A 27009-nucleotide genomic window follows, 5' to 3' on the forward strand; every position below is an offset into this window, starting at 1 on the left:
ACTTCATCTTCCAGTTTACCAGCACTCAAACTACGTGAACAGTATGAATGTTTTGGAAACATTCTGAATCTTTGAATGTTTTCACTGGAAGTCTTAAAAACCCAATTAGTTTTAGGAAGTTCTATGTTTTCTTCACCAGCTCTCTCTCTTAGTTCTTACATTTCAGCAGGGACTTCACAACAGTTTATATTTGCACACAAACTGTGCAACATTATCCAGTACAACCAACGTATAGTTTTTACACTTTTCCCTTAGAAGTGAAGCTCCATCTGTCATCTGTTCCCAGTAAAACACTGCATGATCTGCTATCTCCACTGTATCTGCCAAATAGGACAAGCTAATTGTAAAGAATTGAGATTTCCAGCACTGGAGATTGTCAACGACTGACTCCACAAAGGACATTCTGGTGACAGCAAGAATAAGCAAGCAAATAAGAGAATTCACTAGAAATCTGCGTGAAAAGACTGAGGGAATCTTGAATTTGAGAGTGTTGTTTTCCTGAGGCAAGGAAAGTTTGTCCACATCAACTAGTTTTATCCCATTCCACTGGCTGGTATCAAAGCTCTTCATTGTAGGGCTGATGTCCACGCTGGAACAAGGTAAAGGGGTTTCTTTGAGCACCTTGATTTTTTCCCTGAACTCCTGCATCTGTTGCAGAAATATAATGGGTTCAGACACATCTTTGAAGGCCTCCGCGATGTTAAAAGCCATCCGTTGCTCTTGCAGAATCGTGTTCAGTTTATTGATTTCCGGGTCGTAGGCCTGCATCACTGCAAGCTTCATGGTCTCAAAGTCAGAGAGAATCTCATTTCGCTTCTGCTCCAGCGTGTGCTGCAGCTTCTCAAAGAACTCCTTCACTTTGTCAGAATCCTTGGTCAGCATCTGCAGAGCTTTCCTCTTACTGGTTTCCAAGGTATCCAGCCGCGAGAGGGCATCTCCACAGCGCCAAGTTTCAAAGCCCTGAAACAGGGTTTCAAAAGCCCGCTTCTCCTGGGAATAAGCTTCCTCGATGGAACAGAAAACGTGCTTTGTATGGTCACCACGGGTGGCACAAACCCCACAGATCAGCTGCATGTCTGTCCGGCAAAAAATGTTAAGGGGTTGCCCACTGTGCACTTTGCACACAGGCATTTTCGGGGTGACTTTGATTTTGTTATACTTCTCCACGATACCTTTCAGGGAATAGTTGACCTGCAAGCTGTTGACTCCAGTAACGGGAGTTTCCTTCCTGCACGTGGGGCACTTGAAAGGGGACGGCCTCCAAAGCACATTCCGCACATTTCCCTCAAGAATTCCTTCCAGACACTTTCTGCAGAAATTGTGTGAACAGGGCAGGACACGAGGGTCATCAAACAAGCTACAGCAAATGGGACAGGTGAGATCTTCCTCTAGGAGCTCCATCATTTCCTAGGAAAAAGAAGAAAGATGGTAACAGAACTCATAAAATTTATTTCTCCTCCAGGGAAACCATGCAAAAACCGATCTCCGTCTGAGACAGTGAGAAAAGGATCTACTTTTTTTCTCCAGCATCCTTAAGACAGAGCCTTGGCTGGGTTTTTGCTGCCAGTCCAGTTAGCTGTGGTATCTGGCCACCAGATGGCAGGCACAGGAACAGCTCAGTGTTCAGGCAGAACCATTTTCGGGACTCAAAATGCTGGAAATGAAGGCTTGCCAAACCCAGCCAGGACTCTGAATGAAAATAACTCATGTACTCATAATAACAGTTCAAGACTTCCATCTTTCCTCACTGATGCAATACCCAGAAACTGGATTTTCACAAAAGATACCCAGCTGATACGCCCTGCTAAGATTTGATTGCTGTCCACTTGCTCACCTCATCCAAAGCTTAGCTTCAAACCCCATGCACTGCTACTGGAAGAAGGCAATATTAAAGGCGACTGAAAAAGCCCAGCTTCAGAATTTCTTCAGCCGCAGAATACGTGATGTGGCTCTACCTGCAAAGCCAAAGATGAGTCACCACTCACCTAAAAAGTCAGGTTTTCTCTTGGTCCTGCAATAGTCTTAAATAGTCTTAAATAACCGTGTGAACGTGTTATTGTTGAGCTATTCAGCACAAAGCTAAAATACTCCAAAAAACAGCTGCCCATAATCCTTGATAACTCATCATGAAACAAGCGTGTTAACCACCTTTACTCATCTCCAATCTCTATTTACAATTCCATTCTCACACCATTCATGCCTGGGCAATTTCCTTCTGCGGACAGGACCTACAGGAAGAGGATTTACCATGTAATCCTTTCTACTGGAAAGTCTCAGTGAAGGGGCCCAGTGCCTCTAACCAAAGCCAAGTTCTCAGATGCGGACACCTTATAATTTACAGCACGATCTAAGAAAATAAATAGCTAATAAAGACCAAAATAGGTGACAGTTTGTATTAGCCCAAACTCTCAAACACTTAGTTTTGAGCTATAATTAGAAAGATGCTTCCCTTGAATAAACTCCTTCCATTCTATACAATATGTATTCATATACATATATACACATATACGTAATAAAATTAATTTTATAAATTAAAAGATGTATCACCAAAAAGAGCATCAAAGTACTGCTGTGATGGCAAGGCATATGAATGAGCTCTTTTAATTACTTTTGATGTTACTACTAAGGTTTCTGTCCCCTCATAGAAATATAAAGTAGAAAACTTGAGAGCCAAGAAGAGAGCTGCAAGGGAAGATCCATGCTGCACAGGGCAAGAAGAGCAAGAAAATCAATACCACTGATCCAAGGAAAGCAAAGAGCACTACAGGGAAGAAAGGTGAGGTCAGTTCTGAGTTATTTTCACAAGAGGACCGACACAGTCTCAGTGAGACTTCACAGTAAAAGCCATTTTTGAGAGGCGTAAGCAAACCTCCCGTGCTTTCCAGTGATGGGGAGGAGAGGTATTCTCTGTGCTTGTTTGAATAAGGAGAGTTTGAAGAAGTCACCAGCTTTTCTACTCAGTCTCAGGACTAAGGTCATCGGGCAGAAGAAGGCGCCATTACAGGTAGGGACAAAGCCCCAGAGAAAAGGCCCAATAACTCCATTTACCACTTACGGTCTCCTGTAAGGCCACAGATCCCATTCAGAAACTTCATTTTCTGTGAGAAGAAAGTGATTTTGAAGCACCTCTCAATGCTAGAACAAGCAACATTTCTCTTCCATCTTCTTCCTACTGCTAAAAAGAATGGGATGACGGGAAGACGATGATTTTGCCCCTATACTCTTGAGTCTTCCTCTTCACGATTAGCTAGCTCTATCTTTCCAACTTGTACTCACAGCTTTTAGCCCCGGTAGCAGCCCAAAGATCAGTTCTGCTCATGTGTTAAGAGGATAATAACTACAAAACTAGAACGACAGTTCTCCATCTTTTAGTAAATGGAAATTCACAGTGCAGAAAATATTTGCTCTGGTGTGTCTCCTTTAGCGAGGGGGATTTTACTTCTTAGTTAGGTAGCTGGAAAAGCAATTTTTACATGCCTGACAGTGAGGACTGCAAACCACTGCAGAAAATGCTTACTACAACACGTTCCATCAAAATTGCAGGACAAACATTGAAGACTTTCGTGCTCCTAAAAATACAAAAAACATACACAAAAAGGTTTCATGATCCAAATAAAACTGTCCTGTTGCACTCCAACCCCACTTATCCAATTAAATAATTATGCTTTAAAAATATAACTGAATTTCAAAACCATCATATGACATCATCAAAACCCTCAGATTTTAAAAAAAGAAATGGGCAAGCCTATGAGCTCTTTTTTTTTTTTTTTTTTCTTCCCCTCTTACAACACCGGTAACACCAAACCAAAAATACTGAAAACTTGTATGACTGGTTCGGACAGTTGAACTTCTGTCTTCTTTAGGACATTAATTTCAGAGACTAAGTTGCCTGTGGATTGAAACATCCCTTTGTAATAGCAACCTGGTATTTGTGTGAGGAACTAGAACAACATTTCAACTTCTCCATTGGGAATTTCTCTGTCTAACTTTTAATCCGGGTTTGGATGGCCTTGAAATTCCCCACTCGTAGCACACAGACCAGACGTCACAGCAGTTTCCTCCTACACAGGAGCTACATAAACTCTCCGGGTACAAACCCAGAAGATGTCACCCATCAGAACGAGCAGCTTGCAGAGTTTTATCATTAGAAAAAAAAAAAAAAAATGGCAAAACAAACCATAAACACAAAAACAACCACGGTAGGTTTTCCCCACACTCCACAGAGAAATTCATCTAGCATGCTTCGCAGCACAGAAGTTGGGTTTATCAGCCAGCAGCAGGCTGAAAGTACAAGCAAAATTTCACCAAGCTTCAAACAAATAAAAAGATAGCTCTTGAATTACAAGCTTCCTGCAAAGGCATAGAAGCATTCTAAATAAAACTTGATCAAGTCAAGGCTGCATTTCCACAAGCAGTTGAGCTAAACAGGAGAGGTCTCGTCTCCCCTCGCAAAGACCCTGGGGCCTTGTCAGAACCTCCTACGAGCAATTCCACCAGCCCTCTGTCAGACTGATGTGTTGAATCAGCCCGAAAAAAGAGTCCCACGCAGACAGGCAGGAGGAAGGGAGGGAGATGCGAGCTCCTCCTTCCAGCAGCAACAATCTCAACTCTGCTCAGGCCATCGAGAGGAACCGAATCCTAACGGAGGGTCGGCGTAAGATGTTTTAACATGTGCAGTTAACTCCAGGTGCAGTAAGGTACCTAGGCAACCAAAAGGCGCTGAGGAAAGCGGCCATGCTTTAAGCCTGTTATTCCACGGCCAGAGTTCTGTGTTTGTTTTTTTTTTTTTTTTTTTTTCCAGAAGTACCAAGTAGATTCAACACGTTCAGCCCCCAGAAAGCTAGAAAGGCCTGGGGAAATAAGCAGCTCTGGTTCAGCGCAGTTCCAGCCCCGTGAATACCACCTCAGCCAAACGGTCTGACCATCTGCCGAACGCAAGACCCAAGGGCAGCCCGAACGCAGGCTCCTGCACTCGCCTCCTTGTCCCTCTGCCCAGGCAGGAGTTCCCCCGCTCCTGCCAGGGGTGGGGAGGCTGGGGGGGACGGGATCCCCGAAACCTGCCCCGAAACCGTGGCATTCCTGCCGGGCCCGGCCCGGCTCCCCAGCCGGGGCCCACCGCGGGGGTCACGGGCGCTCCGCCGGGGAACCGCTGCTCGGGGGAAGGGCGGCCCCCGGGGGGTCAGCCCGCGCCCCAAAAAAGAACGGGGCTTAGGCGGGAGGTGGGGGGGGGGTTGCGAACGAAAGCAGCGCCCACGGCCGCGCAGCGCGTCCCCGGCGGGAGGGAGCGGCCCGCCGCCGCCCCGCTGCCTCACAACGCCGCGGCCTTCCCTCGCCCAGCCGGGCCTGCCCCGCCGGGGGAGGCCGCGGGGAGCGGGCTGCCTCGGCCGCCCCCACACCGCGGCCGGGCCCCAGCCGCCGCTCCCGCTCCCCCCCCCGCCGCCCGGCCCGGCCCGGCCCGGCCCGGCCCGGCCCGGCGCCCCGCTCTCACCTGGGCCAGCCGCGGCGGCGCGGTCAGCGGCAGCGGGCGATGCCGAGGGCCGCCATCCGCCGCCCGCCCCGCCGCACGCCCCTCCTCGCCGCCGCTCTGGGGGCCCGGGAGGGGCGGGCAGGCCCCGGCCCCGGCCCCGGCCCCGGCCCCGGCCCCGGGGTGCGCCCACCCACCTTGGCCGGCGGCCGCCGATCCGGCCCCGGGGCAGGAGCTGCTGCTGCGGCTCTTCCTCCTCCGCTTGCCCGGGAGCGGCGAGGAAAGCCCCCGGGGCTGGCAGGAGGGAGGAACGGGCGGCCGCGCAGCCCGGCGGTGGGTGCCGCTGGTCTAAGCCGGTGGCCGAGGTCTGGAAGCCCAAGCAGGCTGCCTGATCCTCCCTTCGCCGAGATGTTTATGGGTTTCTGTTGTTTATTAACTCTGCTATATTTGACTTCAGGCTGCGGCTTGCAGGCAGACGTTGTGCAGCCTAAGGAGGAACGCTGCTGGGCGGCAATCCCGCAGGGCATCTTCCACCTCCTGAAAGCACTTATTAAAAAAAAAAACCCATCATTTTAGCCAGATATCCTTATGTACCTCGTAAAAGGGTGGAGGTGCATTCCTATGTGCTTTAACGCTCTGGCTGTACCATTTCCTACTGGTGAACCTGCTGGAAAGCAACATGGCCTGTCAAACCTACTCAGGTCTCCCGCAGTAACACCAACTAGTCCCAGGCAGAGGGAGCAGGAGGGATCCCACGTCCGCCTGGGAGGACCCTCTAGTTACAGGACTACAAAACTGTAGCTGGGAGTGGTGAGACTGCGGAGAACCTTTGTGATTTGTATCGTTTTTGCAGTTCTTCTGTTCTCAGTCAACGTAACGCGGCTCGAAAGTGAACTTACTTTCGAGTTAGGCTTTGTGAAACGCTACATCAAAAGCTGTTCCAAAACGCGCACACTCTGCCTCCTGCGTCCCTGTCACTCCCCTACTCTTCACTCACCCACTCCAGTCACGTCGCTCACCGGCACAGGGGAGACTGTTCACATTCAGGGCTACCCACACAAGTCACGTCACAGGCTAGACTATATTTCTATCAAAGGAAGCTCCCTCACGCACCTGACATCTTTCTTCCAATTGTTTAGGAATCTGAATTTTAAAAGTCATTCAATGACACGTCGAGGCTGCGGTTCCCCAATTTACTGCAGCCTGAGGAAGAGCTCTCCTCTTCCTCACCTTCACTCCTGCTGCCTCCACCCAAGCCGGCCTGCTGTCTCAGCTGGACTCAACAGGAACAGTTTGACCAAGGACAAGTATTTCTGAAAACCCCCTTCAGAGCGCTCACACATCTGGGCATTTCATCCACCGTCTACTGGAGAATGGCCCCAGAAGGTGGAGCAGAAGCAACAAAGCAACAAAGTCTTTTAGGTGCACTTCGGTGTCCTGCTTGTTTCTTCTCAATTGTCCAGCATCTGCTTTGCCATTTATTAAAAACAAGTAATTCCAGGTAGTTTCTGAAAAGTGATAGCTTAATCCATTCCTCAGCTACCCAAATTGCATTCAAGTGATATCCCACTGCTCGCGCGTTTACGTTTTCCAAGTACCACCTGTCTACACTTTCCCAACAACCCTTTTTATATCAGGAATTTCCCAAGTTTACTCATCCTCTCCATAACTTTATGGTTGAAGATATTAACAACAACATAGCATTTTAGATTCCCCAGTCATTATTAAGTTCATATATTTCTCGTGTAACTTTTTTCCTGATATATTTTTAGAGAACATTTTATTCTCCATTAATTCTTTGGGCTGGTCCTGCTCTGTCTCCTTATAAATGGAGGAGGAGCTGTATGGGCGTAAGAATGCCTGCCTGCACAACGTACGTCCTCTTCATTAAGACGATCTGAAAATGTTCTTGTCCTTCCTTGCCTGGGCTTTCTTCTGTCAAAGATTAAAGCTTAAACTTCTGGGCAAACACAGCACAGGATTTCTGTGCTTGGTGCACAGAGACAGTGCCCAGCCAGCACCATGCTTAAGTGTACCACGGCTGTCCCGAGCGTCATTAAATATAATTTGGGCATTTTACTACTTCTACCTGACTGAGTTGCACACAACTGTTTTCCACACATGTAAGTCCATCTTTCCATACTCTCTTTGCTGCTGATAGAGGTTTTCCAACAGCAGTTTGCTTATGAGCTTGCATTCCTGCATCTGAGAGCACAGAGTGTCTTCCCAAAGCAACATCAGAGGCCATTTGTTGAAGCTTCAGAGAAAAGTTTTGCTTGATGGAGAAGAGCTTTAGTAGATCTGTGGCAGTACTTCCCCATCTGATAAGGAAACAAACCCAGGAGAAATCTAGGCTCAAGAAGAGGCCCAGCTTGAAGGGGAGCGTTGGGATAAATGTCACATACCCATGGGAGGGTTGAAATTACAGGGGTAGGAGTTTGGAAGGCATTATAGAATAGTGGCGACTTCCAGCTTGAGGAGACAAACACCACATTTGTTATAAGGGATAGTGCCTATTGTCATCCTTACAGAGGAAACCCAGATCATGGGTCTTCTACTAAGCATTATGACAGGAGATTTCGGAGACCTAAGCTGTTTGCTGTGGTTCCGTCAGCGACCTCAGAGCTGACTGCTACTGCCCTCCTCACCTGGACCACCTCTGCCAGCCTCAGCAGATGCTTTACCGAGCTGATCCAACCCACTCGGCCAGCAGAACGCTATTCCCTTTTCTTTGCCAGGGTGAGTTTTCTGCTGATTCAACAAGTTAAACCAGTTCAGTGCAAGATTAGACAATCGCCAGGTCTAACATGAGAGGAGTGAGGAAAAGAGGAAGAAGATTTTTCCCTTCCTGTGGAAGCAAGCCATTAATGTGACTCAAGCTGTAACAGGTAATTTTACCCCGAAAGATAGATTCATGGAGGGTTAAGCCAAACCGAGACGGTGCTACTGGCAAAAGAGATAATTCCATCCTTCTACCTTCCCTTAGTCATGCTTTCCTGATGCCTCTTCTTCACTGGCTCCGACATTCATGCGGCCACATGTTAGGCTAGTTCCACCTGCCAACAGAGCTGAAAGCTAATCCAGTTTAAAAAAAAAAAAAAAAGAAAAAAGTTTTCAGCAGGATCAGTTTTGGCAGCCAGCTGATCCCGCAGCCGAACAAACACCAATGCCAGGATAAGCCAGCGAGAGGGCCTGTTTTGGTGGCAGCCTGCACACACGTCAGCATAAACCAGAAGAGCCCCCACAGACCATAATTTCACAAATGCTTCCAGCCAGCTATTGCCGGCGCTGCTGCCAAAAGTAACACAGCCTTGCCCTTCGGCCACACCAGTTGCTCATTCCAGGCCCCAGGCACCCCCTGTGCTGTGCTGGAGAAGGCATCTAACACAAAACTGATTGATAAATGTAGCTGGAGTTAAAAGCAGCTTTTTTTGTTTGTTGGTTTGTTTTTTTTTTTCCTCCCCCGGGTTTGTATTCCTCATCAGTAAGGCTTCTTTGAAGTCAACTGACCAAAGACCTGTTAAATTCTAACTGTCTCCTAGGGTGAAACACCAAGGAAAAGAGGTGAGTTGAGGGCATTTTCCAGTCTTATCCCTGGCTGCGAGTCTTGCCTTTTACTTCCCACTGGAGGAGGTCAAGGCTTCACGTTCCGTTGCAGAGGCATCAGAGCACACACAGAGTACACTTCAGCATCAGGACATTGACTGCTTGAAGTACGCTGCTTTATTCAGCTGTGCTGGTGTGAGCATACCCTCAAATGGAAAGCGGCAATCTGAGATGTAGTTGCTGCGGGGACCTAAATATGGAAATAAATCTGCAAAAGCTTTGATGCCAATAGCAGCTTGGTAAGAAGATGCTGTAAGATAACACAATTAAAGAAACTATTCACAACAGCTCCCTGTATCAAACACCTTCCTCATGCATAAAAGTCTCACAACTATACCGTATCTGACTACATTTCTTTTCAACAGATACATCTGGACTATATTAAACACTCCAAATGAGGGATCAGAGAAAGCAGTTCCTTGTTATTGTTCCATAAAAGCTACTTTTAATACACATTGTAGAAATACCAGGCATTAAAAATCCGTGAAGGATCGTCAGCGATTGAAGTGATCAACTGCTGCTTTGAGGCCTGAAATTCGGGGACTGCCTTGACATCTGCAGGGTCTCCGATGACTCCTTTAGCAGTACTGAAAAGCTCTGTAGTTTTACATACAGAACTTTGACCCACACAGTTAAATATTCAGCACTTTGCCAGATTTTCCTGCAGGGGGGACGGGGACGGGTGGGGGGGGCGGATCGATGATGAATTCAGTTATCTCCTTAGCACAATTCTATTTATTTACAAAGAATGTACAGCCACGTCCCATTTCCTTGCACGCAGAGGAAGCAAATGGGAGGGAGTGCTGTGCGGCAGTCCAAGTTTGCAGCTCTAGCCAGGATGCTTGCCCAGAAGAAGCTGTCCCTTGGCTTTTTCTCAGGGCCATGCACCACTTGCTTCTCCCACTGTCTGCTGGCTCTCGCGTGGTGTTTCCGGTCCCGGACATGCACACAGGCAAACACAGCTGCAACCAATCTGTGCTCTTGCTGCCGCGTTCGCAAGCAGTCCCTAGAGAAATCTCTCTGACTTTCCCCAAATTAGTGCTTGCTCATACGAGTTAGCTCATCCCCGCGCTGGGCCATGTAGCCCTGTGCCGTGGGCAGTGGTTTCTAGTTTTTAGCTATCTTACGCCATAAAAGAACTTAATTGCTCCTTCCTGAACAAAGCATGGTCAGCGTGCCTGTCAGTTTTAGTGAGGTTTGTGATTGCCTACAGATCAAAGCTCTGCTCTGGTGGGTTTTGCTTATATGGCATAAAGAGGAGAGGAGAAGTGACCTCCAAAGTGAATAGAACAATGAGGAACAAAATTAATTTTCATACATAATTTCTTCTATGACTTGGCAAGGATCAGATTAACAGTATAAAACAGAAGACTTCCTACAGAACGTTAATCCTCACAAGAACACATTATAATGAAGATTTCAAAAGTACAAGCACAACCTGGTTTTCATCTGAGACCTTGTCTGTATCATCTTCCAAACCACAGGCCTGACCCTGGGAGTGGAAGGACTGCTTTCAATAAACAAACCTTGATTTTCCAGTCCTGCACCATCATTTACTTCTGTGCAAGTTGCATGGAAACGTTACTAAATCCATTCCAGCATATTTAACAACTGCTTTTTTCATTGGTGTTCACAGGTGTAAATGCCTCCACAAAGCTTGTGGCAGCAGAGAAGCAAGTCCCAGCGGTTTTTACTAGCAGGGCACAGAGGAATTACTTTTCTGAGAACTGATTAGCCGTGTTGTATTACATGCTGTAACAACAGGAGAGAGTTCCCCTCTCTCCCGCAAATTTGGCGGTATCATGGAACCTTTCTGAAACGTACTTGCCTGCAGCCAGTAGATCTACTTTGCAGGGCAAACGAGAGACAGTCCTATTTTGTGAATGAAGCTCTGAGCTAGAGAACAAAACAAGTCAAGGACCATCATTTTCTTTCAGCAGGACCTCCAAATACATCTGCATTGGTGAAATGGATGGGACCAGTCATTTTCTTGTTCTTCTAACACGGTTCCCAGACAAAATGTCTCTGTTGCTACTGTTCAAGGAAATAAAGTTAAAACCCTGTGAGCAACAAGCATGTTTAGGCATGCTGAGCATAATTTTGCTTCCAGTGTGGGAGGGTCCTAAATACTTGGCCTCCCCAATGAAATACATTCACATTCAAGAAAGGCAGAAGCTGAATTAACCCTTCATTAGCAAGCACAATTATACTTCTAAATATTGGAGCCCAGATCTTCATTTCCTTGGGGCAGTTCTTTGTGCACTGTAAAAATACTGGTGTTCAAATATGCTCTAAACAGGCTGACAAGCACATTTACAAATATGGTACTGTCCTGCTGGAATTGCTCACCTCACCCTCCAAGAAAGGCATACAAATAACCCATGTTTCTTACCAGCTGACTTTTGCCTCACTTCCCCTGGACCAACGCTGTTATCTGCTTGATTTTGCCCGGCGACTGAGACTTCACTCAAGGCACGCGTAGATCTTTGCCACTGTTCCTGCACCACCCGCTGTGACACCGAGCTGGCACCAGCTGCTCTCAGGGTGCTCAGCAGCCGGGCTCTGCACCTGGAGGGAGACAGGATGGATGGGCGCCGGGGTGAGAGCTGCACTGACCTTGATCCGCCGAGGCTTCCTGCCCGCCGAGCACATAGGCACCCGAGTCAGCGTGCTCCAAAGCAGCACCCAACTTTTCCAAGCTGTGGCATACACTTTACCCCACAAGTGCTGCAGTCTGCTGGCCTGTAAAACCAGCCTCACAAGTTGAGAAAGTAGTGGAGCAGGAAACTGGCAGGAAGGCACAGCCAGCCACTGCTCCCCAAAGCTCCATCCCCTTGAGTCCAACTCATTTGGCAATGCTGACTTCACGTGGCGAGATGCATTTGTATTCCCAGTGCTCATTTCAGGGAAGAAAAGGCTTACTGGGCCACAGAGGAAAAAATTGGATGGGAAGTCATTTGGAGGTTGAGTCTCTAAATCGTTGGGGTTTTGTTTTTTGGTTTTTTTTGGTTGGTTGAGTTTTTTTTAAAACTATATTAACATTTGTCTTTTAGCATTTACTGTAACAAACCCACAGTGCGTGACAGACAATAAAAATCCTGCAGTGACTTAAATGGGACTAATTATGTGAACAACAAGCTACCATTGAGAATCATGATGCCCTCCATACAAAATAAATACACATCAGTTTCCACCTAATATTTACTTCTTAGAAGTTCAAGACTAATCCCATTTGGCATATTTTAAGGAAGTGAGCTCTTGACCCCAAATGTTTATGGGCTGTAACAGTAAGTCCAATAAAAGAAAGGAAGCATATTTTAAAGCTGCTCTTAAAATCAGATTGGTTTTAGGCACAATTTTGAGAAAGACAGCATTTCACCTCATGTTTCAAGTAAAGGGGTAAGTGTGACTGATACACCCCATCCAGACCAATAAGATATTTCTGGCTATGAAGAATTCTTTTAGCAAGAGTTTTTGAACATCCGCTTAACCCCCTATCCCCCCAGGACAGATAACGCTGTACCACATGGGCTACATTAGTTGTATCATATTATATACTGTAATAAAATGTTAAGTGAGCTTTCTAGGTAAAATGCCACAAAATAAGACACCAGCTGAAAAACGTGAGAAACAACAATGTCATCCCAAATTGGTTTAGAGATAAGTAAGCCTTTAAATGTAAGTATTTAAATTATCTGCTGTCTGCAAAACATTCTAGAGCAGCAGTTCATGGCACAACATTTACTGGGTATTTTTTGGTAGATAACTAAAAATGTGAAATAGGTACAGGTGGGCTTTTATAGCCATGTTATCACTATTTACTCTATTTGTTGGAGCCCAGTTTGTGCCACCTGTTCTGGATGGCGTGTGCTGTAGGGACAGCTCTAGGGCTTTTGCTAAAGAAACACTTATGTAACCTGAAGGCCACAAGCCAAGCTACAGCTTTTGAATTATGTGACATCCTGCCTCTATGAAAGGGACATAAAGCTGGTCCCAAAGAGTGCTTTGCAAAAACACGGTAAGTGCAATGATAGCGTGCTGGCCTTTCACTGTAGCAATCTTTACCATTGAGATCAGCTGGTCCTGAGCAAATCAGGAAAAACATTCCACCAAAGCTTTTGAACAGATGAGAAAGTACTCCAGTAGCAAACGGGACACAGAAAGTTCAAAGACTCACTAGCTGGACAGGTCTGGAAGATGAGGGCAACCCTCAAACACCATGGAAGCCAGTGGAAAGACCCTGGGCAGGAGAGACAGCCGTCCCTCGCCACAACCGGCTGTGAAAACCTTTTACTTCAAGGAGTCCTGTCTCTTTGGACTTTTCCAAAAAAATTAAAAAAAAAAAAAAAAAGAGGAGGGAAAAAAAAAAAAAAAAAAAAAAAAAAAAGAAGATAAATGGGGTTCTTGTTACTTGGAGCCAGGAATAACTGACCAGTAAATTTCCACAGAGTCCCTTCCCACATGGCCGAGCACTGTGAAGTTCGTTGACGGTGCTACCTACCATCTGCCCATCATGATCAGTGTCCTCTTTTTTATAAATTTTCCTTTATATATATATATATATCTATATATGCGTGTGTGTGTGTATAAAACGCCCATTAAGCGGCCGCGCGCTGCCACCTCAAGCCACCATTCCTCCGCTTGTGGAGAAGGAGCAGGTTTCCCGCTTCGCTCGTTTTCGTTTAAACTTCCACTTCCTGAGGCAAGATAGGGGTTTAATGGGATTTTTTTTTTTCTTTTTTTTTCTGTTAAAACCGTACTCGATTTCACGCCCCCCCCGACCCCCCCCTGCTCCCGGCCGGAAGCCGCCCGCCATATCCCGCCGCCTCCCGCCATGTCGCGCCGGGGCGGGCGGCGAGGAAGGGAACGCCCGCCCCGCCCCGCCACCACCTCCCGCCCGCCAGGGGGCGCTGCCCTCCCCGCCCCGCCGGCCGCCGTTGCGCCTGCGCGGCGCGGGGTGGGTTGGGGGGGGGGGGGGGGGGGGGGGGGGGGGGGGGGGGGGCCGGCCAGTCATGGCCGCCTCCGTGTTCTGCTGCTTCTCCTGGTGCAGGGATGGCGGCGCCGGCCACATCCCGCTGAAGGAGATGCCGGCGGTGCATCTCGACACGCAGCGAATGGGTAAGCGGGGCGGGCTTGAGGCTGTCCTCCCCCACCGGGAGGTGCCCGGGAGGCGGCGGCGGGGCGGGAAGCCGCAGGCCCGGGGCGCGGCGGGGGGGTAAACCCGTGAGGGGGGCGGGCGGGAAGGCTCGGACACGGGGCCGGTGGGGGTGTCGGGTTGTTGGTGTAACCGTACCGGCCGCGGGGGAGGGTGTGCGCCTGCAGCTGAGTTAAATATAAATAAACAGAATAAACTGAATAAAGTTTATTCTCTCAGTGAAGCGCACCGGGGAAGTTGCTTTTTGGCTGCTTCTTTTGAAGGATTTGGCAGTTTTCAGGGAAAAAAAAAAAAAAAAAACCAAACCTCTCACCTCGGTTTAAATTCAGTTGAAGCTCATCAGCAGAACGAGTACGTGGGGGTGTGCCTCGGTTTGAGAGGGAAGCTGGAGATTTTGGGTCAGGTTAGGCGAGGGATGGTGGTTCAGAGCAGAGGGGGCAAGCGACGGCAAGGAAGACTCAGAAGGAGCCAAGCCATACGGAGTCGTGTCCGTACTGCACTTTGAGTGTCATCCTTAGGGTGAGCTATCCACAAAACCACGCTCGGGCTTTGATGAGGAGAGAAATGATCTGGGTCAGCTGCAGTCGAGCCGGGGAAAGACCTAGGAGGAAAGTAGCATGCCCGATCCAGGGTCTAGTGCTCAACTGCAATTATTAATCTGTTTTTATTCAGTTGTATCAGTGAACTCTGACTGTCTCCCATGTTCTTGACCGTGACAACAGTGCTTAAAGATGAAGTCTTCCACTGGAGAAGGAGACATTATCAGAGGATTTTTTTCTCTCTGTATTTTAAAGCGTGTTTCTAATAAAAGGATTTTTTTCAGAGAATACTTAAAACACCTTGCAATTCCATCGAACGTTTTTACCCAATGCGCTTTTCCTTCAGTTCGCAGAATTATTTTCTCCAGCATATAGAGACAGGGTACAGGGCTTTGGTCTCACAGTGAACCCTTTCTGACTAAGTTGTAAGTTATGCTTCTGATGTGGCTGAGCAAAGGTTGTAATCAGCGTGGTGCCGTAAAATCCAAGAGGCGAAATTAGAGCAGCGTATGGATTTTAAATAAATATACCCTAGTTAAAAGATGAACTAGCCTGTAAACAGCCTTCCTTTTCTTACTTCAAAGCATGGCCCATCATCATAATTCTCACAGACTAATGAAGCTCTTACTTGGGGCAGAAAGAGCAAAAACTGTTCTCAAAGTTTAGGGCTTTTAAGGGCTGCATCCAGACTTCTAAAAATGTTTTGAAGTTTTGTGGTTTGTTTTTTTTTTTTCTCTTTGCAGGAACAGATGTTGTCATTGTTAAAAATGGTAGAAGAATATGTGGCACAGGAGGCTGCTTAGCCAATGCACCTTTGCATCAGAACAAGAGCTATTTTGAGTTTAAAATCCAGTCCACAGGTTAGTCAGCAAAAAATGTACAACTTTAAACTTGGAAGGTATGTCAGACTGCCTACTGGTGGTCATATCTCAAATTCCAAGCACCATGCATCTTCCTAAATTGCATCCTTGAACTCGTGGACATTGGAGAGTGTTACAAGTTGTCACTGTGTAAAAGGAAGGTTGTTTTTTTGGAGTTTTTTTGCTTTAATTGTGGCTCTGAAAAGAATGGTAAGGATATTATTCAAGGAGTGCAAATACTAAAACACCATATTGTTTTGTATGCTGTTATATGCGTGTTTTTCAGTTAGCATATTTTAGACATTATTTTTGGTAAATAAATGCTTATGACCACATGAACCACTGTAGCTATGAAGTTTGCTTTAGTTTTTTTTTTTTTTTTATAATAGTGCAGTGTATCCAGCAGTATTTGTAGCTTTGTTTGCTTTTAACACGCACTGTGTTTGCCCAAGCAAGGGTAACTCTCTTTGTGCTACATTTTGCTCTTCAAATCAAACATTCAGCACTTATTCCAACACCATCTTATCAAGAGGAGCCTTTCAGCACCCTGTTTCTTTGTTTTGCACAGATCTAACTCAGGGCAGCTGAAAGTGAGTTGAAATTTGGAAGCATTATGCATTTACAGATACGGTCAACTTCACTAGTAGAGAGTACACTTCGGACTTGCCTGCTTTCTAACATTAAAAATCAGCCTGTATTTTTAAAAACAACAGACACTGTGAAAATGAAACTGTTCTTTCCCTGAGTGTGTAGGGGGAGGGAAAAAGGAGGAAAGTGTCAGTCCAGAGACAGTCTTTACAATACCAGCTGAAGCTTGAACCTGGTACTTTTTGGGTAAGGGTTGTTTGTGTTCAGCTGGATTGGAGCGCAGGCAGTGTGAACACAAATCTGTCCAAAACACCTTGCAGCCCAACCAGTTGTTTAGTTTTAAGCTACATGTAAACCCCATACCAGTCTTGGTAGCTTTAGCAACCTTTCTGTTGGGGGAAGAGCTCACTCCAGCTGTTGTTCTTATATGGTCTTTATTCACACAAATACAGCATCCATGTTCTTATACTTGAGAAACACAGGAAATAAGCTCTCCTGGTTTTGAGCCGTGTCTTCTCTGTTCCTGTGCCCCAGAGCAGGGGAACTGTAGATCATTCCACTTAAAACTTCGATTCCCAGAAGTGACACTGCACAATCTATTAGTGGTCGTCTCTGGGGTTACCCTGACTATTGGAAAGTTTTCTGAAGTCTATTCTGAGTCTTGTTCATACTCTTGTCCTTTTCATTCTGGGCATGTAAGTATTGGAATAAATTGTTATGCAATTTTGGTTTTGGAAACTAATTTTCTTATAGTTTTGCCTGATTTTAGTCTTCTGTAGATTAAACAGTCCCGGTTGTTGTTTTTCATTATCTCTTTATAGGTGATGTTTTTACACTTTTGATTGGCTTTGTTGTTTCTTCTAGAATATATCTGATTGACCTAATTTGTCTTGGTGTATGATGCTTAAAATGGATGCTCTGCTCCAGCTGCAGCAGCAGTAGATGTCTTTCATCTTCTGTACATGCAATATGTTTGCTTTATACATGCCATACATCCAGAATTTTTTCACAGCAGTAGGGCAGAAACTTGCTCTCAGCATGTGGTCTGTGATAACCCCCAAATTATATTCTATGAACTGGCTTCTCAGCCACTGTTGTATTTGTGCCAGCCGCTTACTATTCCTACTTACTTGCTGATCTTTGTAATTCAGGAAAAGCAAATGCATTTTCCTTATTTCAGACTTCTTAACCAATTTGTCAGGATCATTTAAAACTTGAGGGGCCTCTGAAGAGCTTGCAGTCTTGTCAGGTTGGTATTGGCAGCACGTTTAATAAGGATGTTGTCACGTTGTCCAAGTCATTGATGTGAATATGGAACAGTATCTGAAATTGTGCATTCAGTACAAAACCTCAAACCCCACTTGAGTCATCTTTTTTGATTTGACAGGGTGCTACTGATGAGTAGTCCTGGAATACAGTTTTATAACCAGTTGTACATTCGTATTGCTGTAACTCTCTAGACCATGTTTTTGTAATTTGACTGTTTCAGTGTTGTATGAGTTTCAAAAACATTACCAAATCAAGATCTATCATGTGTACAATTTCTTCTTTTTCCCTAAGGCTGGTGTAACCAGCTAAAAAAGGAAATTGTGTTGTTCATAAATCCATGCTAGTTGGATTTATTTTTTACATCCACTTACCGTCTCAGAGTTTGTTTTCCAATATTTTTCTGGGAATAGAAGTTAAGCTAAGTGGTTACAATTCTCTGGATTCTTCTTTTTCAGTCTTTTTCAGGATAGATGATGTTTATCTTCAGTCTCTTGTGACTGCTTGTACTGGGCCTGGCCAGGATGGAGTTAATTTTCTTCATAGCAGCTCCTGCGGTGCTGTGTTTTAGATTTGCTACCAAAACAATACTGATAACACACTAATGTTTTAGCTGTTGCTGAGCGGTGTTTGCACAGCATCAAGGCCATCCCTGTTTCTCCCTCTGTCTCTCACATCTGTTTGGGATGTGGCCCAAACTAATCAAAGAGATATTCCATGCCACATAATGTCATGCTCAGCAGCAAGAGGGAGAGGAGGCGATGTAGGGAGGTTACCCATCATCTGCTTGGGAGTTGGCCGGGCATCAGTCTACCCGTGGGAGGTGGTGAGCGATAGCCATTGCATCTCTTTGTTTTGTTTTCTTTCCTTTACTTCTCCTTTGCTTATTAAACAATTTTTATCTTTACCCGCAGGTTTTCTTGGTTTCACTCTACTGTTCTTCTTCCTCCATCCCACGGGGGCCTGTGGGGGGAAGTGAGTGAGTGGCCGGGTGGTACTTAGCTGCCTACCAGGGCTAACCCCACAACAGTCCTGGTATTTCTAAGAGGTTATTGGTAGTATTGCCACAGCAGTAGTTAAAAACACACTCTTTATGCTGTCCTGCTTCAGTCAGTCTTCAAAGTAATGTTTTTTTTCCTTACCATGTTAATGTCACGTTTTAGGGATTTGGGGTATTGGAGTTGCAACCCAGAAAGCAAACTTGAATCAAATTCCACTTGGTCGAGATGTCCATAGCCTGGTGATGAGAAATGATGGAGCTCTCTACTATAACAATGAGGAGAAAAATAGACTACCAGCAAACAACCTTCCTCAGGAGGGCGATGTGGTGGTGAGTTTCTTAAGGCTTCTTTACTTTCCCAGCTGTTCCCAGATTCCTCTTATTTGCAGCTCTGTGGTCAGACTGACCGTTTCAGTCAAATTGTTGGGCTTGCATCTCCCAGTTTGGAAGGTGCTGATACAAACTCCTGTCGTGTTTAAACGAATCAGCAGCCTGGCTATCAGTGGACTTCAGTCTCAGCATCGATATGTTTCTGAATGAGGCACAGACTTAACCAGTGTTTGAAAAGCAGCCTGTAATGCTTCTACTGTGGTCTGGTTGTAGTATCTACCTGACAGTTAACTCCCATCACAAGGATCTGACGTTGTTTGAGATGGGACCTTACTGAACAAATAAGGTGCTGGAATGCTTGCATAGCTATGCACCATGCCCAGCTGAACTCGAGATCCCATATCTATCTGGTTAATGATTAGAAGAACAAAGCTGAGAAGAGATGGGTCCTGGGTGATAATTGAATTGTATTTTTAGCCAAACTTTTGTAGGGAACAAAAGATAGTAGGTGGGGAGGGAGTTAATGCTCACTGGAAAGATGATTAGGAACGAGAGCAAATGGGAGTATCTTAAGATCTTTTGTACCTTACTATTTCAGGTTTCTCAAAACATCTTTAAGTGACTTTGTTCAAAGGGTTGTGTTTTATTGTTGTTGTTTTCTCAATGCCCTGTTAGAGGTTTATTTTCAAAAATACATGGGAGCAATGTGATGAAATTTAGACCGTTTATCACCAGCACTTTGTCTTGTTGGGTAACCTTGCCTCTATATAGCAACGATTAGAAATTTCATCTTTGTCAGCCCTGAACATCTAAGGTTGCCTCCATCCTTTACCCTCAGATGCTATATTATTCTTTTAATCTCCTCTTGAAATTTGTTTTTTTTTGAGGGCTGCAGACTGTTTCAGGGTTTGGTCAGCCTATGTAGTCTGAACAGCTTCAACTAATCACAGAAAAGTAGCTGGTGTGTTACTGCTAACTCCTCAGTTTTCATAAATTTCAGTTTGTTTTGTTCTGTCATGAAAGTAGATTTCTGAATTACTGAGTGACAGCACAGATTGTCCCACTCAGCCATTCCAAAACAGTGAGAAAGATCATTAAGCTAACAAATAAGTAATTTATTCCCTTGCTAGTGTTGGCTTTCTGCTCTGTAGTCAGCATATTTATAGCATTGTGTATGAAACTCTGGGCTGTTGCTGCTGGCAGAGTAAATGAGCTGAGAGATGTTTCCATGTGGAGGTATGGACAGGTAAACTTAACTCATAGCATCACTATTAAAGTTATTTCTATGAGGAGATATAAAAAGGAATACTGCAGGCTGCTTAATACTCAGCATCATTGAAAATTTTGTGTTTAACATGGTGAAGAATAGCTTGGAAATTTGCTTTCTAAACTTAGTAAAATGTGGTGTGCAGTACTGTGCTGCATCCAAATTGAACGAGCGTTAAGGAATCCTGAGCATTTAAAAATACAAATGTTACTGGTCATTTATTAACTTCTAATTCTTTGTAGGAATATTTCAAGTGTGGTTTGCATAATGGTATTAAAATTTGCCTGTGGCTAAGAAAGCTAGATTAGGTATCAATCTTTTGCGTATAAACTTGTTGATGCTTTTTTGTTAATTTTCTGTACTTTGTAGGGCATTACATATGACCATGTAGAATTAAATGTATATTTAAATGGGAAGAACATGCATTGTCCAGCTTCAGGAATCCGAGGGACTGTCTATCCAGTGGTCTATGGTAAGTCAGAGATTTTCAGACTGTTTCACAACATGGATAATATTTTTGTATCAAGTCTTGTCTTGTGAGCTAGGTGTTCTTCTCACTTAAATGGAACACACATCAATCATTTATTTTTGGCAACTACAAGAATAAATTGCATGAAAATACAAACCTAGGAAAATAGAAAAGTGTATTTTCACCTCATTTCTAATGCTGCTTAATAGCTAGGAAAAAAAGCACTGCTTACTAATTGCTTACAGTGCCCACATCCAACAAGCTGGGGAGTTACTGCACTCAGTCTAAAAATTGCCAGGTAAAAAAACCTGTGAAGCAGGTGGAAAAAAACCCCAAAAAAACCAAAAAACAAACAAAAAAACCCCCTACCAACAAATTTTGAACTAATGTAGACTTGTGGGCTAATCTGATTTATCTCTGAAGCTTGTTATTTATGGCTATTAATTTCACATACTTCATAAGTGCAATCAGTGTTAAGTACGAATAGATAGTGAATTGCTGTTTTGTATTTTCTTATGGAAGCAATAACTTTAATGTAGTACTAGTACAGCTGCTTGCTGTATAGTGGTACAGCTCTTTGCTGCTGTACCAATCTGATGCCCAGTTTTGAAATCCAACAGTTGGTGAGCGAATTGTGGTAGCTCTTTTGCCAGCAACCATCGATACAACACAGCGGTTTTGAACAAGAAATAAATACCATATCCAATTAATCCCTGCATAGGCAGTTCAAGAAAGAATTTTTTGAATTATAGAAGCTGGAATTTGGCCAAGACGCATGTTAACAGTCTATTATTCCAGAACTTGGCGGTGGTTTTGTAGTTTCTAAGTAGTCAGAATTCTGTTTAACATCTCATCTGAAAGGCAGCGCTTCCACCAGCTCAGTGCATAACCAGCGCTGCGCTCTGGTTTGGTTTATAACTTAGAGCAAGTGATAACTGCTCTTTGGATTCCCTGCATTACACCTACAGTCATCTCTAGTTTTGCTTTATTCCCGTGTGAGCTGCTTCTGAGTAGTAGCATCTTCCAAAATCATTCCGCTCTTGAGATACCATTAGCTCTGTGATACAGATAATTTTTTCATTTCATGGTTGGTTTCTAACGAACTGTTGGCATGCTCCCATTTATATCTTGATACATTTGTAATATTGAACTTCATGAACCCGAAGAAAATAGCCTAGATGTGTTGTAGAGCCTTTGATGTCTATAAACGTAGCTGACAAACTGCATCTTACCAAGCTGTTGGAGTGGGAATTGTTTTCTGTGGTCATTTTGTGATCTTAAGCCACATGATGGCGCTGCTAAAATGCTGTGGCTGCAGCACTGCTGGATCTCCTCCTGCAAAAAAGCTTCATGAGCTGCAGGAAGAGAGTTGCTCTGTGATAACTGATTGTTGCATCTTCCCTGTATTTAGGAGGTGGTGTTACATTGCATGAAGAATGCAGGTTGCTTTCAGGAAACGTTTGGTGGCGTGTTAGCCTACTGTAATCATCTTTTTCTCTCTGACTGAAGAAGTTCTGTGCCTGGGGAATGCAGTGACCTTTTATTACCAGGCTCTTCTACAAGTGGGCATAATTTCACCACACTTATCATGTCTCCTACATATAGATATAACAATTGAAGCCTGCACATTGCTTTTGCACGGTACTTCCTTGGTATAAATTTTGACTATAAATATCCTTAATTTAATGTGAACTTCTAGTCACGTGAAAAGATTTGACCACAAAGAAGAGAGTTTCTTAAGCATTTACTCTATCCGTAATTCAGAGTAGATCTATAGATATTTTTGAAAAAAGAAACGTGACAGATCAGGCAAACACGATGTCGAGTTTGAGAATGTAAAACAGAAAAATGGACTTAAAGGTTGTTCCTTACAGCGGCTGTACCTCAGGGACTTTTGTAGAAGTGAGATGCAGACACTGCAGAAACACTACAGAACTGCACAAGTACACTAAGAGGAGTTTCAACTGAGCCTAGGAGGGAAAAATTCCTACCCTGGCTCTGAGAGATCTGAATTCAAAACCAAAATGTGGAGATGAAGATTTTCTGTTTTGATCTAATGTTGCTAATGTACCAGGTTTGTCTTGGAAGAAGTTGTCTTTGAAAGAGATCTTGCTTTGCTGACTGGTTGAGTATTTCAGTTTGCTAATGCAATACATGAAAGCTTTCCTCTCAAAATCCTCAGTTTCTTTTTTATCTTCAACATTGAAGGTAGTAACACTAGTGTCTCAGATTATGCAGGGCGTCCAAAACTGGGAGAGGTATTTATTGTAAAAAACATTGACTTCCAAATTCAGCAGTCAGAGAAAGCTCTCTTAGGATCACATGCTAAAACAGATGGTCTGACACCAACCATTGCAGATATCTGAAACCTTGGAAACCTCCGGAAAAATCACTGCAGACAGCTGACACTCCAGCAGAATTAGGAAGTGGACAGCAAAAAATGCATCTGAGGAGGTGACAGCCCTGCAGTATATATCTGATCGTGTCCTTAATCTGTGGATTTCTGGAGAAATAGAGTAGAAAACTTGCAGGGAATTGCCTGAAGTCCTGCTAACGCTCCCAGTGAAATGAGGTGGCATTCTCCTTGACTTCACCAAGGACCCATTGCTGACTAAAGTAAACAGCAGGAGAGAGAGGTGATTTACTCCCCTCAGGTCTGTGCGTAGGGCTTTAGCAAATCTGATGAAGAGCTTTCTTTTAATTGTATTGTATATATGTAATGGATATTTTGGAGAATATTCTTCATGGTTTGAGCTTATTATATAATCTAGTGAGATGGTATAATAGAGGATCGAATTGTAAGTGTTCCTTCTCTGATTCCTTCTGTTTGGTTCTCTTCTGCAGTTGATGACAGCGCCATTCTGGATTGTCAGTTCAGTGAATTTTATCATACACCTCCACCAGGGTTTGAAAAGATCCTCTTTGAGCAGCAGATCTTCTGAATGTCTTCATACTGACAAATTGCACCCTGCACTGTTACAAAAGCTTTGTCATCTTAAATAAAGCTTCACTTTACTTTTAGGAAACATATCTGTATTTTCAGTAAGTACTCGTGGCTGTTGTCTGCAGAATTAGTATCTTAACTGCAACACCAGGTGACTGTGTTGCAAATACGAGATTTCTGGCAATGTTTTGTGGTTGAAAATGAGTGTTTTGGGGCAGGCTTTTTCTCTGATTTGTACTTGATGCATAAGGAGACTAAAGGTTATTATTGTCATCAGTATTACATTCACTATTTTGAATAAACTGGAGCTCTGTCAAGCAAATAGTTCTTATGCATATGATAGCTATGGAGATGGATAGTTCTCATTGTTTTTCTCCCAGTTTTTTTTTCCCCACAGAAGTTACCTACTTTGTTTAAAGGAAGCACTGTGTTTCTAGTCTGTGATTTGGAGTTCTGTGTCCCAGTTGTGCACAATAACTAATAATACAATGGCATAACTAGCAGCTAGATACCTTTTTTTTTTTTTTTTGTAAGGTGTAATTTAATCCATTCCCTCAGTCTTAGACTGGCAAATATAACTTATCTCTTTCTCCTAGCTTTTCAGTTGCTTTTATTGTGACAAATAACAGGACACTTTCTAGTAATACTTTTTTTGTTGAACCTGAAGAAGTAAACCTGAACACTACCTGTGTTTTTGAGGACCACCATGCTGTGTTACTCTGGTAGGAGAGTAAGTACAGATCACTTGACTTGGGTGTGCAAAGAGCCAGGTGGAGGGTATGAGATGTTATGGTGAAGCCTTACATCTAAACTGTATATCAGATTATTCTTTTATGGAATAGCATATTTAATTTCTTTATGAATCATTTATAAATGATTAATGGCTAAGACATTGTTCTAAAATGTGATGCCCTTGAATATAAATTGTGAGATGCTTTTTTTTTTCCCCGCTTGTCGTATTTAATATACTTCCTAGAAGGATTTTTATTGTAAAGAAAATCTTCATACTGGATGTTTGTTTTTTTGGTTTTGGCTCTTCCTGGGTTAATGCATTTGCATAAATGAATGATTTTATTTAAATATTTGTAGAAATTACCTGATTCTGAAATTTTCAAATACAAACAGCTTTCTCAAAGCCTTTCACCTTACGGTTTTCTGCATCTGTCTTTTCATTCTGAGTGGCCTGTGTTTTCCTTCCTTTTAGCCCTGCTACCACACGACAGTGTTGAGTAGAACTTTTCAGCCCGAAAGGAGTGATGCCCTTGTCAGCATTATGGTATAAAGCCCAGGAGATTAGAGTGCAGTTTTATTACCTACCCTTGATATCTGCTCTGCTTTGCTGTGGTCAGATCCAGAATCAGGTAAATGAAACATTCATTTGTTTTGTTTCAGTTTTCCCAGTAGATGTGGGAGCAGCTGTCTCTGCTAGGCAGAAGCTTCTGTGCAGGGTTGACCCTGGCCAGGCACCAGGTGCCCACCAAAGCTGCTCTGTCACTCCCCTCTCAGCTGGACAGGGGAGAGAAAATATAGCAAAAGGCTCGTGGGTTGAGATAAGGACAGGGAGAGATCACTCAGCAATTACCATCATGGGCAAAACAGACTCAACTTGGGGAAATTAATTTATTGCCAATCAAATCAGAGTAGGGTAATGAGAAAATAAAAACTAAATCTTAAAACACCTTCCCCCCATCCCTCCCTTCTTCCTGGGCTCAATTTTACTCCTGATTTCTCTACCTCCTCCCCCACAGCAGCGCAGGGGGATGTGGAATGGGGGTTGTGGTCAGTTCATCACATCTCTACTGCTCCATCTTCCTCCTCGGGGGGGGAGGATACCTCACCTTCTTCCCCTGCTCCTGCTTCCACAGGAGACAGTCCTCCACAGACTTCTCCAAGGTGAGTCCTCCCCATGGGCTGCAGCTCTTCATGAACTGCCCCAGCGTGGGGTCCCCCCACGGGGTCACAAGTCCTGCCAGCAAACCTGCTCCAGTGTGGGCTTCCCACGGGGTCACAGCCTCCTTTGGGCACATCCCCCCTCTGTTCCAGTGTGGGGTCCCCCACGAGCTGCAGGTGGGTACCCGCTCCACCGTTAACCCCCACGGGCTGCAGGTGGGTACCTGCTCCACCGTTGACCCCCACGGGCTGCAGGTGGGTACCTGCTCCACCGTTGACCCCCACGGGCTGCAGGTGGGTACCTGCTCCACCGTTAACTCCCACGGGCTGCAGGGGCACAGCCTGCCTCACCATGGTCTTCATCACGGGCTGCAGGGGAATCTCTGCTCCGGTGCTTTGAGCACCTCCTCCCCCCCCCTTCACTGACCCTGGTGCCTGCAGAGCTGTTGCTCTCACATATTCTCACTCCTGCCTTTGGCTGCTCTTGCCCAGCAGCTTTTAACCCTTCTTAAATACGTTATCCCAGAGGTGCTACCACCGTCGCTGATGGGCTCAGCCCTGGCCAGCGGCCGGGTCCATTTTGGAGCTGGCTGGCATTGCCTCTGTGGGACATGGGGGAATCTTCCAGCAGCTTCTTACAGAAGCCACCCCTGTAGCCCCGTGCCCCCAAACCAAAACCTTGCCATGCAAACCCAATACAGCTTCTGTGCAGCCTGAGCTTCAGCGGGCCGATGCAGCCCTCCGAGGCCCAGGTTGCAGGGAGTGCTTGGGACCTCTCTCCGAGGCCAGGAAAGATGGCCCTCTGTCCTTTGGGAGGTGTGCTGGAGTTACAGGAGGAAAAGAGCAGGCTGTCCTGCATCAGAGAAGATGAAAGGGGGATAGACAGGATCTTCTCTGAGATGTAACAGCTTGAAGACCCTCAGACCCCACCTGCAACTGGGAAGTAGGCAGCGTCTACCTCGCACTGTCAAGGTAAGCAAAACCTCTGGAGAAGGGGAAGGATGGAAGTTGGTGACTTCTGGCACCGAGAGGAAAGTTGCTGCCCCACCTAAGGGCTTACAACTGTAAAATAGGTTCACTGCCCTCAGAGTTGAAGAGGAGCTAGATGCTCTTTCAAGCAAAGAACTAGTCCACCTAACCCTTAACCACGCAAGACTTACCAGGAATAAATGACGAGTCATCATAATGGGTGACTCCCTGCTGCAGAGGCACCTGTCTGTCAGCCCAACCAATCATCTAGAGAGGTTTGCTGCCTTCTTGGGACCAGGATGTGGGATGTGGAGGAAATACTGAAGCTCACCCAGCCCTCTGACTATAGCCTCCTGCTGTTATTCCATGTGGGCACAAATGATGCTGCCAGGGGAACCCTGGACAGTGTCAGAAGTGACTACAGAGCTCTGGGGCTGGTAGTCACGGGCATGGGGGCCCAGGTGGTAGTCTCAGTCCCGCTGGTGAGGGGAAAGGGGGTGAGGAGGAGAGCACTAATAGGACAAGGCAATAATTAGCAGCAGAACTGGTGTTGGCAATAGGGTTTTGGGTCTTAAGACCATGAGACCCTCTTTGCAGATCAGCATCTGCTTGGGAGAGAGGGGATCCAACCGCGCTAAGTGGGGCAAAGCTATTTTCACCAA

General features: G+C 45.1%; 2 protein-coding genes across 9 annotated transcripts; one reads left to right on the forward strand and one right to left on the reverse strand.

Moving 5' to 3' along the window:
- Positions 1-166: 166 nt before the first annotated feature.
- TRIM13 (tripartite motif containing 13) lies at positions 167-15419 on the reverse strand. Of its 7 annotated transcripts, none has more exons than XM_033006648.2 (3): positions 14539-15419; positions 11463-11638; positions 167-1407 (listed from the first exon to the last, which is right to left on the reverse strand). In XM_033006648.2, exon 3 carries the CDS (start codon positions 1402-1404, stop codon positions 175-177), a length of 1230 nt encoding a protein of 409 aa, XP_032862539.1. In that variant the 5' UTR covers positions 1405-1407; positions 11463-11638; positions 14539-15419; the 3' UTR covers positions 167-174. The 7 variants fall into 7 exon arrangements, with proteins under 7 accessions (XP_032862539.1, XP_032862537.1, XP_032862540.1 ...); XM_033006646.2 differs by lacking the exon at positions 14539-15419 and adding an exon at positions 11788-11809; XM_033006649.2 differs by lacking the exon at positions 14539-15419 and adding an exon at positions 1835-1955 and having other exon boundaries at positions 11463-11774.
- On the forward strand, positions 14063-24631 carry SPRYD7 (SPRY domain containing 7). 2 transcript variants are annotated; one of them, XM_033006651.2, is made up of 5 exons: positions 14063-14188; positions 15508-15624; positions 18642-18808; positions 20445-20547; positions 23389-24631. In XM_033006651.2, the coding sequence occupies exons 1-5, from the start codon at positions 14083-14085 to the stop codon at positions 23484-23486; spliced, it is 591 nt and encodes a 196-aa protein (XP_032862542.2). In that variant the 5' UTR covers positions 14063-14082; the 3' UTR covers positions 23487-24631. The 2 variants fall into 2 exon arrangements, with proteins under 2 accessions (XP_032862542.2, XP_042661799.1); XM_042805865.1 differs by lacking the exon at positions 15508-15624.
- The last annotated feature ends 2378 nt before the right edge of the window (positions 24632-27009 follow it).

Source organism: Tyto alba, unplaced genomic scaffold (assembly GCF_018691265.1).
Source record: "Tyto alba isolate M040663 unplaced genomic scaffold, T.alba_DEE_v4.0 Super-Scaffold_45, whole genome shotgun sequence".
In the NCBI taxonomy this organism is placed as follows: domain Eukaryota; kingdom Metazoa; phylum Chordata; class Aves; order Strigiformes; family Tytonidae; genus Tyto; species Tyto alba.